This window comes from Terrapene carolina, unplaced genomic scaffold (assembly GCF_002925995.2).
Source record: "Terrapene carolina triunguis isolate 2854851 unplaced genomic scaffold, T_m_triunguis-2.0 Scaffold715, whole genome shotgun sequence".
In the NCBI taxonomy this organism is placed as follows: Eukaryota; Metazoa; Chordata; order Testudines; family Emydidae; genus Terrapene; species Terrapene triunguis.
This window is the reverse complement of record NW_020665066.1, coordinates 1,698,098-1,712,911: the sequence shown is the minus strand read 5'-3', so window position 1 is coordinate 1,712,911 and position 14,814 is coordinate 1,698,098. Positions and strand designations below refer to the sequence as shown.

Genomic DNA, 14,814 nt, shown 5'->3' with positions numbered 1-14,814 from the left:
AATGAACAACACTCCTACGCATAAGCCACACTACAGTAATGGCCTTCAGAGGCAGCATTGCTAAACACTTTACAGAGAGTCAGCTGTAAGCCAAGGAGAAAAGGATTTCATTAGAGATGGGCCTGGAAGAAAATCCAAATCCAAACAAATTAGCAGGGGAAGGGCAGTTCAAAATCCAAACTGGATCCACATCCAAGTTTTACATCTGGTTCTCTGGCTTGGATTTTCAAAGGGGCATAAAGTTATTAGGCGTCCAAATCCCATTGAAATTCAGTGAGGGGAATGTGCCTTCAGCCCCTTAGAAAATAATGAGTGTTGTAAAAAGAATTCTCATTGTAACAAAAGCCTCCACTTGCTCAGCCAGAAGCTTTCCTGTAATGTTGTTTATTATCTGTATTATGACAGCACCTAGAGATTTTATCCAAGATCAGGGCCCTATTGTGCTAGGTGCTGTAAAACATAGACAGACCCTGCTCTAAAGCGTTACCATCAAAATAGAGAAGGGAGACAAGGGACATACTAATATCCCATTTTCAGATGGAGAGCTGACACACAGAAAAATTAAGTGACATGCCCAAGGTCATACAGGGAGTCTGTGGCAGAGCCAGGAATTGAACCCAGCTCTGCTGTGTTCCTATTCAAGTGCCTTAATCCCAAGGCTATCCTTGCTCTCTACATGCACAAAAAACAATACCAGATGTCCAGAAGATGGAAACAGTGTTGCTTTTTGAGTATCACAAATTCCAAGAACCAATGCGAAATAAAAATAATAGTAAAAAAATCTATTATTAATGGGAACAAAGATCCAGTCTACTTTGAGTTGTGGGAAGCAATACAGATTTCAGTTATATTTCTTCATAAACTGATCTTGCAGGCAGTCAAAGTTCTAAAACCTCTTGAGGATGTCTCAGCTAAAGTGGATTCCACAGCTATATTTGACACCATTCTGGAACTGAGGGACCCCAATACTAAGATGACATGGTATAAGGTAACCTCCCATGTTTCCTTTGGTTTGACTAAAATAGGTGGAGGTACTGAGATTCAATCTGCCAGCGTTACTTAACTGAGGGTTTAGCTATTCTACCTGGACGTTCACTTGTGGGTGGGGAAAGGTGGTAAGAATGCTCTGTATTATTCAGTGTCCTGTCTGAGAGGGTCTGTTTGAGGGGTGTACAACTAGTCCTACTCCTTCCTTTTGGTTTAGGTAAAAATACTGGAGTGCTACATCTTTGGTAAAGAATCTCTCTAGCACAAATTCCCCTATTTGGTTTCTTTTCTTTTTAATTTTTACTAATTCCTCCAACTGCTGACCCTCCATTTATTTTGCCTGCAATCGCGATAGGCCAACTAACTCCTGATGTTTTACACAGTCCGCATAAAACCACAGTGAAGTCAGTGCCAACTAAGGACTAAGCAAAAATGAAGGGCCAGATTCTGGCATCCTTTCTCACATTGAATGGTACTTTACATCGCAAGTCAGTGTACTGATTTCAGTTAGACTGTTTACAAAGTCAGATACAATAGGAATAAGAACACCAGAATATAGCCCTGAGTTGCTATGAGTTAAAGATGCAATAATTACCCCTCTCAGCACTACATGATGTATTTTTCTAGTACCCTATTACAGCCTGTGAAAGGCTGGCCTGCCTGGGCAAAGCATCATTGCTGATCACTGATTTCCATCTGAAACTGGTCAGTGGGCATGTAGATTGAGGACAGTTATTGTAGGGTTTACAGTGCAGCCCCATTGCTGGCTCAGCTGCTGGACAAGCCTCTTAAACGCGGTGTTGTACATATTCCACATGCACCTGTGTCTCTTGGAAGAGCCTTTCAAAGGTGCCACGTTGTCAAAGATGTCAATGTTCTCCTTTTCAGGGTAATGATCCCTTGCGTATTCAGTACTGCCTAGGAAAATATGAAATAAAGCAGATGGGTACAAAGTATATGCTGTACGTCTTAAATGTGAATGAAAAAGACTGGGGCACCTACAGTCTAATTGTAGCTGACAAGAAACTCTCAGCACAACTGAAAGTGATAGGTAATTTTTTATTTTTAAATGCATGATAGTGCGTATGTCATGATGAAACTGAAGATTACGTACTTAAAAGGACACTGTCAAGGTTGGTGAGTCAAACTGGAATCTATGTATCTTTTCTTATATCTATTTGCAACATCCATGACTCACTGGTCTTTCTATCCTGAAAAAGAAAACCATTACTGTACATGCCATGATCAACCTCACAATAACCACTGTGCACATACAATCAAGGGATGTACGTCTGAGATGGTAAATTTCAGCATGAAGCTTGGTTATTATACACAATAGGCCAAATTCCCCACTGACGTCAGTGGGGTTGGCTGGGATATGAGTCAGCAGAGTGTAAGAGGGAAAGGGGTAAATGATGAAAAACACCTTGGCAATGTCCTTTTAATGGAAGTGAACCATGCTTACACAAAGTCACCAGGAATGGAGGGGAATGTACACGCCCAGAGAAGATGGGAGACCTTTCTCCATTGTTAGTCCTTGCTGTTACAGGACAAGTGTGTGGTTGCAGTTTCTCAGGAAATCATAGAGCCTGTCCATTTTGCATACAGCAACAAAGCTGCCTTAAATTACAGCCCAAATCATCAGGATAAAGACTGTCGCCTTCCTTACCCACAGTACTCTTGTTACTCCCCTTATCTGCCAGCTCTTTCTGTTGTAGCTGGTCCATCTCCTGGGGACATGTTCTGCCACTATTACTCGCATTGGGAAGTATCTTATTTTGCTACTTGTTTTCAAGGGGACTACAGGAAGAATAAGGTCCTCCTGGTGCTGTCAGTTCTCATTCTTTATTCATGAAAGTAAATTATTACACTGTGGCAAATGCAAGTAGATGAATTTGACACAGAGTATCCAGTAGGGCAACAAACTCCTCCCCTTAGGCCACAGAGTGATCATGGAACTGCTCTGTTTCTGATATGGCAGCCTCAGGGGTGTATGACCTGACTGCTGTCTCTCTGCGTGGCAGATGGCTCCAGATGAAACTCCAGGAAGGTTTCTGGATCTCGGCTGCCCTGACCTGAGGTCATTTGCTTTACGGTGACTAGAATAAAGGGGAGAAAAAGAATAGGAGTAAGGCAGAAGAACTGGACTAAGAAGCAGTGTGTGCACTGGTGATCAGCTTTGTAGGAAAACTTTCAACTTTTATTAAGTCCCAGGGACCATGATCAGCCATAGCATAAGTGGACGCAGGTCTCTGTGAAGTTAATAAGAGGTGTGCCAGCTTATATTAAGGATGAATTTGTCCCTGTTATCTCTATGCAAAAGAAATCAAAATGGTAGGGCCCAGTTCTCAGGTGGTGCAACTCAATGTAGACCTATTGACTTCAATGGAGCTATATTGATTTACTCCAGCTGAGGATCTGGCCCAACACAGTGTAGGAAAAACCCCTACATTTAGGAACAAATTTAAACTGTTAGCATGACTGTTTGTCTGTCAACATCTTAACAGATGAGCCCCTAAAGTTCCTGGCAGAACTGAAGCCATTGAAAGTGACAGAAAGGCAGACAGCAGTGTTTGAAATCCGCCTGTCCAAAAAAGTGCCCAATTTCACCTGGAAGTTCAATGGGAAGGAGCTGAAGCGGGATGACAAATATGAGATCATCACATCTGACGATGGATTAACCCACACATTGAAAATTAAGGATGTTCGGCCCAGCGACATTGGAGAGTTTAGCGCCCAGGCTGGGGATCTGGTGCAGAAAGCGCCACTCTTCATTGAACGTAAGTGATGCAGGGATGGCATGCCTGAGCAGTATGTATGTAATCAAACCCTTCACAGCAGCATTTGAATGGGGGACCTACAGAAATAAAAAGCACCACTGAACCCCATTAGCTGAAAGTAGTAGCAGACTCATCAAGTGCTTTTGTGGATCAGTCACTGAAGGGGACAAAGACCATACGCTTCTGTTGTGGGTTCCATAGACTGTAGGGAATTTTAGAAGAACCCCCTCATTAGTGCCACCATAGGTTCAGAAGGCACAGTCCCTCCCTCATGGACATTTAGCTATTTATCATTGTCAAACTGATCTGATTTAAAACACAGAGGGCAAATGCATAGGGAAATTTGATGGGAAAGGGAGGAGTTTATCATCAAAAGCACAATAAGACTTATTGATTACATGAAAATAGAGATCAATCAAAATGGAGCAAAGAAAAAAAACATGTATTCAACTCAGAATCTGCTGCATTTCAACAGAAAAGGAGATGATCCCCTATGTATGTTTTGCATCAGTTTAAGGCTGCAAAGCTCTTCAGGGATCGTGTGCAAATGTAAGATCAGTGCTATCACCAGTATTGTGGTAACCATAACCAACACTACAATACCTTGGATTCCTTTCTAATATTGTTTTTGGTGAAAGAGCTATTTCCATCGCCCTACTCATGTGGCCCCAGTACTTTACCCTCCCAATCTCTCTGTGATTCCTGTCCATGCTACTCCGTGCCCTCAGCAAAGGTTATCAACCTACCCTTCTCAGATGTGTCCCAGAATTCTTTGCAGTCATTACCAAGGGGCTTCAAATAGAATCAGCATAATTGTTTTGGAGGTATTTGAAGAGGACCAGTTGCAAACAACTAAGCAAGTCCTTTTCGGTGGAACCACAGAGTTAAGGAATAGGAGCCGGCCTCTCACGTTTCAGTTTAGGTCTCCACCCAAAGGCTATTACATGAGGCACCAAGGTTTTACTCAGACAGCAGTGCATGCTCATCAGGGAAAATATGTCCCCTACAGAAGTGGCAGCATCTTGGAAGTAAAGTTCCAAGCTTGGGATCTCTCTCCCCCACAGCAGCATATTAATACCCTGCTGAGGTGATGCTAGGAGACCCTATCTAGCCTTGATTTCTAAGGTTATTCCCCAAATATGAAATTTCATACTGCTGATCTCTTTACCCTCCCTCTTTCTCAAGGAATTCCAATTAAATTTGTCAGCAACCTGAAGAATGTCCGAGTCAAGGAGAAGGGGAAAGCTTGCCTGGAGTGCGAGCTGACCTCTAAAGATGTTACGCTGAAGTGGATGAAGGATGGGAGGGTGATTGAGAGGTCTGACAAATACAGCATGACACATGAAGGGAAGAGGGCAGAGCTGATCATTGACAATGCTGAGCTGAGTGACTCAGGAGAGTACACAGTGGTTGCTATGCAAGATAATGACCCAACGGAGTACTACAGCACTTCCAATGTAACTGTGGAAGGTAAGGGCAACTGGGTCAAGAGAGTGGTTTGAATTGAGAAAAGAAACAAACTTTAATCGTGCTGCACTGTTCTACATTACAGAGATGCTGTGTTGTCTAGTGTTATAGCAGGGGACTTGGCATCAAGTGACTTGGGTTCTGTTCCTCACTCGGCAGTGTACTTGCTGTTTGACATGGGGCAAATCACTTAACCTCCTAGTGCATCTGTTTCCCTATTTGTAGAGCAGAGATAATAGATAACCATTATCTGCTAAGTGCTTTTCTTTGATCCAAGATGCTATATAAGCATATAGCAGTAGATCTCAAATTAAGACCTTGCATACGGGCATCTGAAGCTCACAAGTATTCAGTGTATTGTCTTTGTGATTTTAATCAGTGTGAGCATAAGGGAGTCTTATCCTGATGCTTTAAAGTGTCCCAAGCAGCATCTGATTGCCTCCTGCCTAGTACTGGTAGTACATAGGCCACAGTTTCAGGAGATCACTGGCGTAAATATTAATGATCATTATTGTTACATTAACAAATATTGTAACAGGATTATTAGTTCTGTAGAATAAACTGCTGTCTAGAAAATTCAATGGAAAGAGGCAAAGCCAGAAAGGGGGAAAAAATCACCACAACCCAGTTGCATGCACCTGGTACTGCAGCTTAAACCAGAGTCAGATTTTTCCGAGCTACTTTCTGAGTTCTAGTGGCCTTTACCATATTCAGGTGACTAATGGTGGAGGTAGATTGGCTTTGATTTATACCTACCTTCCTGCCATAAAAAGTGTTGTCTCATAGAAGCCCAGCTTAGAAAAACCAGCCCACAGAATGAATGGATAAACACCCATTTCCCCCACATAAAGCCAGACAGTGTGGCAAGACGGGGCAGTGCACAGACCTGTCATTCAGGAAGGACAGGCTCAGGACGAAGCTCGGTATTCATAATTCTGGGAAGGATGGAGGGACCAAATGCAGCACAGGTTTAAACAAGGCCAATTGGGGGCTTGGGTATACTCTGAGAGGGAGATTTGACCCCACCCCAACTGTGACCCTGCCCCTACCCCAAGGGCTCCACCCTTACATGGGGTGGCAAAGGCAAGGGACACCCACACAACAGCTGGGCTGGGCACACCACCCTTTCCACAGACCACTGCTCCTCATCTCCAGATGAACTGGGGTCTGTTTCGAAAGAGGGAAGGACTCTTCCCCACCCACCTGAGCAGAGGACTCGGAGTGGGGGGGAAGGAGACTCCGCCAATACCACCTCAGCAGAGCCAGGGTGGGGTGGCAACAAAAGCCCTTCACAATGCAGTCTTCTACCAGAGTAGTTTGGCATGGGTCCCCCCACCCTGCGCCTAAGATCATGGTGTTTCAGAGTTAACAGCCCTTTGAAATGAATGTGGCGATTCACTCTTTTACAGCTATTGTTTCAGGCTCCCTGCAGACTCAGGCAGAGGCCACTGCATGGGTTACACACGGGTCACATTTTCAGCATATCTTTGTGCAGCCATGAGGGCTATGAAGAGAATGGTTTTAAAATGAAAACTCAGATTCCTGTGCCATCATGTGCCTATAGAGACTATCCCTTAACCTGGCCCTGGGTTTGTGGAATGTGCCTGTTCATGTCAGGTTGAATTTGGCTCTTGGTCTTCAGGGGAAGGGAGGGAAGAGGCCAGCACAGACTGATATATGAGTGCCATCTACAGGCCACTTGTTAGAATGACATAAACAGCCACTGCTTTTGAGCTTGATAAATTCATAAAATTGAACTTATCAATTAGAGACAGGAGCCAGTGTTTGAACCTAGTAAGTGTCTAGTTGTTTATCCCAACTGAACCAAACAGTTTTATGGTATGAGGTTTATCCCTTGCTAATTCTGTGCTTTGGTGCAGAAGTGCTCGGTGAGTCAAAGTTGTTTTTACAAATTGTCCTTATTCACTTATTCCTTACTCTCCCTGGGATTTTTTTCAGAGAGATTTGCTACAGTCAAGAGTGGCATGTCTGATGTTCAGGCTCCAACTGGGAACCCAGCAGAGCTCTGCGTTGTCCTCAATGATGAGAAAGTAGAGGGAGTTTGGCTGAAGGACGGAAAAGAGGTAAAGAGTTTATATTGTAATTAGAAAAATGAAGGGCTGGAAAAACTTAGTGGGATTTTTGCCTGAGTAAGGACTGCAGGAACTGGCCCAGTGTTGATAACTTGGAAAGGAACCTAGAATAAGGACGGACAAACTGGTTTAAATCTTCCCAACTCAAATGAAACCTCAGTCTTCTTTATGTTTTGAAGCCCTTTAGCTTGGCACCCACCCTTTGTTTGTGTGTCAACTATCTTCCTCTGCCAAGTACCCCACAAGTCATCGGATCACTCCCTTCCCACACCTTTTAACCAACCTTCTCAGCCTCTCCCTCTCTCTCTCACGGAATCACATGCTTCCCCACAGAGTCAGCAGGTCTCCCTCCCCCCAGGTCATCAGCAAATTTGGCAATGTATCCACTGGACACCAAGGTGCTGCCCCAGTCCGATTTCATGGGCAGAGTGGCTCCCCCAGTGAGAAGCACCGATCATTCAGATCCTCACAGTGAATACATAACACTCTACACTGACACTCTTTTCAGCCAAGAATCACAAAGCATTTTACAAGCATACAAGCCAGGATTCCTGACTCTTTGTCCCTTGTTCTAATCAGGCCCTTATACTCAAGAATCTCTGATTAGGTCTTTTGTAAACTGCCTTAATCTTCCTTTCAGATCACGGATATGACAGGGATCCAGATAGTCAAGCAGGGAGCTGTCCACAAATTGATCATTGACAAAATGGGAGAGGAACATGAAGGGAAGTACACGTTCAGAGCCAAGGGGGCAGAAAGTGAGGCCACCATTGCCATTGCAGGTACTACCTCCTTTCCCTAACACTACTCACCAATCAATCACTTGCAGGTGTCGGATCAAATTTCTAACAGGCCTCCTTCCTGGGGCCTGCCACGTTTGCAGGCTCATCCATTTGTGTGTGCAATACCCCATTTCTTGATACACAAAAGGGCATTTGCTCACACTTTAATGGGAGTAAATCAGGAAATCATTTTAAGTGGCTAGATTTAGGGGCCTATCTTTAAGCATCGCAATTTGAAAAATGTGGTCTGAACCATTTTTTGAGTATTGCTTCTGTAGGAACAAGAAAAATCTTCTAGTAGGAAAATATTCTTTTGCTTAACTCTTGGCAGACAGATGGCGCTAATTGAACTCATCAAACAACTTGCCTCTGTCCTCTAAATGAGGGGGGCTCCTACTGGTGATTGCTACTGAGACATCAGGCAGAGTTTATCACAGACTAGTTATTAACATATGAACATTCCTGATTGAAAAAAATGTAACTGAACTCTGTTTAACTAAAAACCCACATTGAGCAATGGTTGGGGTTACAGATGGTAACTTTTTTTTGTTCAAAAAAGGATTTTTCGACAAAAAGTGGCCTTTTATAAATGAAATTTTTCATGGAAAAAATCTGTTTCTAAAAGTTGAGGGTTGTGTGCACAAAAAATGAAAACAGAAATTGTTTCACGGGGTGGGTCAGTTTTTCATTGAGAAACAGGACAATTTCAGCAAAATATGTTTTTTAAAATTATGAAATCTTTTTTATAAAAAGATTGGCAGAAAATTCTGTTTTCTAGCCAGCTCTAGTGGAAGCCCTATTCTGCAACACTTACTCATAGTGCACAATACTTTACATTCCCGTAGTACCTTACTCTGCAAGTAGTCTCACTGGTTTCATAGAACCAAAGGGTTAGAAGGGACTGCCAGGGTCATCTAGTCTAACCCCCTGCCAAGATGTAGAATCCCTATGGAACCACATTTGAGACCTCCTTCCAATCTAACATCACTCCATGAATAATTACTCATTGTTTGCAGTTGCTTAAGCAATTATGTGTGCACTTAATGGATACATAATTTCATAGTACTCAGGAGAATTTGGCCCTTGGTCAGAAGCATCACTGGGACTTAGCCATGTGCCTCACAGAGCTTAGAATAACCACAGAATCTTCAGCCCTCTGGAACTCAGGGACTTCTTGAGACTGATGCTCCCTGGAGACCCCTTGTCTCCTCTTCTGCTGAGCTGGACCATCTTGGGCAAGCCAGACAGGTCTCTGTACGGTAATTGGGAAAACTGGAATATCTGAATCCAAATGTAGTGAATATACTGGGTGCCCCTCAGGACCTTCATAAAATCAGGGATTCTACCATTAAAGAAATTTGAGGGTGAAGGAGTTAAGGCCCTGAACAATGCCACCTTTGCAGGGGAACTCACTAATGCATTAAAAGCACCAAAGTACCTTTGTGGCTGCAGTTATTCATGTGTCTTTTCCATTTTTTTCCAAGATGTTCCTGTCATTGACCCATCTGTGCTCGAGCTTTTGGCTGCACACCCAGTGACTGTGAAGGCCGGGCATACAGCATACATCAAGGTCCCATTCAAGGGAAAGCCACTGCCAAAAGTCACCTGGTTCAAGGATGGTATTGAGGTGACAGAAGAAGAGCGAGTTGTGATGGAAAAAGCCAGTGACTATGCAACGCTCACAATAAAAAAGTGTGTGAGAGAAGACAGTGGAAACATTATGCTGAAGCTGAAAAATGATTGTGGTTCAGCTGTTGCTAATATGTTTCTCAACGTTGTTGGTAGGTCCTGAACAAATCATTTATAGCAATTCACTGGTTCTGTAGACATGTAGAGTTGTAAAAGTGCATTCTGAGGCCATGTGGGTCCAAAGCTCAGAAGTCCCTGCATGGGGGACAGAATGTGACTCAGGGCTGGTCTACACTGGGGGGCGGGGGGGGATCGATCTAAGATACGCAACTTCAGCTACGTGAATAGCGTAGCTGAAGTCGAAGTATCTTAGATCGATTTACCTCTGGTCCTCACGGCGCGGGAGTTCCGGAGTCGACAGGGAGCGCGTTCGGGGATCGATATATCGTGTGTTAACGAGACGCAATATATCGATCCCCAATAAATCGATCGCTACTCGCCGATACGTTGGGTAGTCTGGACGTACCCTCAGAAGATCAGCTGGTGTAAATCAGTGTAACTCCAACACCGATTTACACCAAATGAGGAGATAGCCTTCTAAATAATGGCCATCCACTCACTGTTTATCTCCCAATGTTGCAGACAAACCAAAACCACCGCAGGGTAAAGTGGAATTGCTAGAGCGTACGGGAAAATGCATTAAAATGAAATGGAAAGCACCCAGAGACAATGGAGGAAAGCAAGTGACCCACTTCATCATTGAAAAGAAGATGGCTGGGAAAAAGTCCTGGATCAAAATTGGGGAAACTGATAGCAAACACACCACATTTGCCACTGATAAGGTAGAGGAAGGTAAAGCCTATCAGTTCAGAATCATTGCTGTCAATGCAGAAGGTCTGAGTGATCCACTGGAGACAGAAGAAATCTTTGCTGGAGAACCTATTGGTAAGCACCTGAGCATGCCAGAGCTGCCATTTTTAATGTGGTTTTATTTTTGCTCCTTCCCCCCCGTCAAGAGGGCATTGTCTCTTCTTTGACTTTCTGCACTTCAGGGCTGAAAGCTCCAAGAAGGGCAGGCCCTTTGTAACCATCCCTTACTTGGTTTGACAGCAGGGTTTGAACCAGGGACAATGTCCTTTGACGGCAAGCAGTAGGGTATTCAAAAACTGCTCCTATGAACTAGCCACTAGAGGGAGCTAAGACCCACACTCGCTTAATCTGGGTTACCAGATTTAACAGAATACCTGCCTTATTTATGTTGTCTTAGATCACCCGCTGAGAGATACCCAAAACAAAAATAAGGCAGGGGGAGATTTTGCACCATTTGCTATTCAATGTTGTTAGTTTTTTTTATACAAGGGTAGTGTTGTGTATGGTACGGCTGCTTGAAATTGGAAATGTTTTCGTCAAATCCATTTTTTGACAAAAATGGGGAGTGGAGGGGGCAAAACAAATCTTTTTAAAGTGTCTACTTTCTATGCAAAATTTAAATTAAAAAAATGAATGCCCAAAAAGTTTTTTAGCCAAAAACTGAAATACTTCAATTCTGAAATGCTTTCAGAGTGTCTCATGAGATTTGTAATGTAGGCACCTCATGCTCCCATTCTCTTCTATGGGCCAGGATCCCCAGCCAAACTACACCTCCAATGATGCACCACACCCATCTAACTTGCTATCGTTCACAGCCTTAGTGCATCATGGGAGATGTAGTCCAATCAGGAAGCTCAGCCAACACAAGAGAATTGAGAGCCTGAGGTGCTGGAACTACAGCTTCCAGTAGGCACTGTGGCAGCATTTCAGAATACAAATATTTTATTTTTTGAATGAAAAATTTCCATTTTTTTATTTTTCACTGAAAATGTGAAATTTCACTAAAAATTATTTTCCACGTTTTAAAAAAACAATTAATTGACCAGTTCTCTGGTGGAACTTCCAACCTTGGTTATTCTTCTTCAAGTGTTTGCTCATGTCCATTCCATATTAGGGGTGTGTGCTCGCCACATGCACCGGTGCCTGAAGTTTTTCCCTCAGCAGTATCTGTAGGGGACTGGCTCTGGTGCCCTCTGGAATGGCACCCACATGGTGCAGTATAAGGGGTACCGCTGGCTCCCGCCACCCTCAGTTCCTTTTTGCTGCCAGTGACGGTGCTGGAATGTCTGCTGCTTCGGGTAGCGCTGTTCGGTTATCTGTTCCTGCAAATTTTGAAATCCTGTAAAATAGTTATATATAGTTAGTAGTTTCTTAGTTGCCCTTAGTAGTCGTTCTCGAACTCTTCGTTAGTCCCGGACAGGACCCAGCCAGGGGTTAGGGCATGCCCCGGTCCCCAGGCTTTAAGCCCTGCGATCACTGCAAATGGCGTATGCCCATCAGCGATCCACATACCAGCTGCCTAAGGTGCTTAGGCGAAGGGCACATAAGTGACAACTGCCATATCTGCAAGTCCTTCAAACCTAGGATGAAAAAGGAGCGCAATATCCATCTAAAAGGGCTCCTAATGGAGTCGGCACTCACTCCGTCACCGGAGCAGCGGTCCGACTCCACACTGAGCACCGTGGCCTCCATGCGCAGTGCTCCCCCAGCGCAGTCCACGAGCCGGCACCGGTCTCACTCCATGGCTCTGGTCAAGAAACCCAAAAAGACTTTGATGGGAAGATCTATCTCCCGCAAGGGAAAGGAAAGGGCGAGGGAGAGCCAAGACCCATGTCGGGCAGCTCAACATCCCCCTCAGGAAGTCGGGCCCCAGCTCAAGTCGAGCGGTGCAGCCCATCCCATTGCCTGTGACTCCAGATAGTGGTGCAGGCCCCGGCCAGCTTCAGGTGTCGTCGACGCCCGAAGCCCTTCAAGCAGCTCAGGAGATCCTGACGCTCCTGGTGCCGCCCTCATCGGCTCCTGTGGTACCCCAGTCTCGGGGAAAACCCACGTTGGGACCTATGCGTGTGTCCCTGCCTCAGTGGTACCATTCCCCATCGAGAGGGATATCCCACCAGCATTCGCCCACCTGCAGCTGCCACACCTCAGGACTGCAGAGGCAGGCTCAGCGGAGCCCTCTTCGGTCCCCGTATTGGGGGCACTGATCGAGGGACTCGAGGCGTACTTTGCCCGTAGATTGGTGCAGACCCTCTGAGGCACACACCATCCGGCAAGAATTCTGGGACCGGCCCCGACTGTCTTCAAGGGCCCAGGACTGATCCTGGGACCGATCGGACACCAGAGACTGCCGATCGCCAGGCCGTCATCACCTGTTTCCAAAGGGAAGGTTGCCCTACTCAGGACAATCCTCCCAGCAACCGGCCTGTAGTAGCTCCCCTTCCTGTTTGATGTCCCGGTCGAGTAGCATGAGGCGTGGATCGCCAGGTATCCAACGCAGATCTGCCGAACGCCGTAAGTCCCCAAGAGCCCGACCAAGACAGTCTCGCTCGGACAGGTCGGCTTCAGGACGCAGCAACCAGCACCGGTCGGACAGGAGCCCGTTCCTGGTTGCCCGGTACTGACCGCTCCACTGGTAGCTCCGGCTCGGAGTGAGGTTCCCTGACTGCAGGACAAGCCCCGGTACTAACGGTGCTGTCTACATTATCAGCACTGAAACCTGTACCATGGCCCCAAGCGCAGTGGCCAGTGCCATGGAACCCTTGGGGGTTCACCCAACCTTCCCAGGCTGTCCAGTTGGTGTCGGGAGCCTCAGAGAGGCCAGCAGCCTCAGTATCCCGTCCCCCTCCAGTGCTTGAGACTTCGGGGGGTAAGACCCCTACATGTCCAGGAGGACCCAGGGGAGCAAGCTGCTGGACCACCAATGGATGTGGAGGTTCCCGCGGCACCGGCATCATCCTTGTCATCGCCAGACAAGGCTATCACGGGGCCCCCTCACCCAGTTCCTCAGGATGACGCCAAGGTGCCCCAGCAACTTTTGAAAAGGGTCGCTTCCAACCTGGGGCTTCCGGAAGAGGACTTGGAAGAGCCCTCAGACTCCTGTGCTCCTCGGCTCCTGCCAGGGTGGCTCTACCCCTTCATGACCCCATCTCTAAAAGGGCCGAATGCAAGTACTTTGTGCCAACCAATGGGCATGAGTACTTATACTCCCACCCAGCCCCCAATTCCCTTGTGGTCAAGGTGGTTAACCACAAAGAGAGGCAGGGACAACCTGGGGCCACTCCCAAAAATAAAGACTCCAGGAGGCTGGATCTTTTCAGATGTAAGGTTTATTCGTCTTCCAGTCTTCAGCTGAGAGTAGCCAACCACCAAGCCCTCCTTGGCTGATATGACTTCAGCATGTGGCAAGCCATGGCCAAGTTCGAAGGGTTGCTCCCCGAGGCTTCCAAGAAGGAGTTCCGAGCAATCCTCAATGAGGGCACGACTGCAGCCAGGGTGGCCCTCCAGGCGGTGTCAGACGCTGCTTATGCTGCTGCCCACACCATGGCTTCCGCTATCTCCATGCAGCGAGCCTCCTGGCTGCTCCTCTCTGGGTTGTCCACTGAGGCCCAGCAGTCTATGCAGGACCTGCCCTTCGATAGCCGGGCTCTATTTGCAGAGCAAACAGACCGCAAGTTGCATGGCCTCAAGGACTCCCGCACCACCCTGAAGACCCCAGATCTCTACGTCCCAGCCACAGCGCGTAAGCGGTTCAAACCGCAGCAGACACAGGGCCAAGGGAGCCAGAATCGGCAGGACCAGCCCCATAAATGATCCAAGGGCTACAAGCGCCGTGCGAGCCACCCGCCTCCACCTTCTGCCCAGTCGGGCTCGACCCGGAATAAGCAGGGGCCAAATGGTCATTTTGAGGGTGTACCCAAGGGTGACCTACCAGACTATTCCCCGGATCCATCCTTCCCTGTGTTCTCCAACCATCTTTCCCTCTTCCTCCCTGCCTGGTCAGCTATAACCTCGGACCGATGGGTCCTCAGCACAGTGGAGCAGGATTATACCCTCCAGTTCCTTTCTACACCCCCCCTTCCCACCCGCCTTCCCCGTCCCTCTTCAGGGACCCCCTCATGAGCGTCTTCTCGTGCAGGAGGTAAAGGGGTGCGGTGGAAGAAGTTCCTCTCGAGTACAGGAACAAGGGGTGCTATTTCCGGTACTTTT

At 46.5% G+C, this 14,814-nt stretch overlaps 1 protein-coding gene across 1 annotated transcript in view; it reads left to right on the top strand.

Annotated features, from left to right (window-relative positions):
• The window catches only part of IGSF22 (immunoglobulin superfamily member 22), a 214,540-nt gene that overhangs the window by 180,728 nt on the left and 18,998 nt on the right, over positions 1 to 14,814 (top strand). Inside the window, 8 exon segments of the mRNA XM_024199216.2 lie at positions 875 to 988; positions 1,876 to 2,038; positions 3,495 to 3,767; positions 4,953 to 5,237; positions 7,194 to 7,318; positions 7,968 to 8,109; positions 9,594 to 9,890; positions 10,381 to 10,683. Of these exon segments, the coding sequence (XP_024054984.1) occupies positions 875 to 988; positions 1,876 to 2,038; positions 3,495 to 3,767; positions 4,953 to 5,237; positions 7,194 to 7,318; positions 7,968 to 8,109; positions 9,594 to 9,890; positions 10,381 to 10,683 (1,702 nt within the window).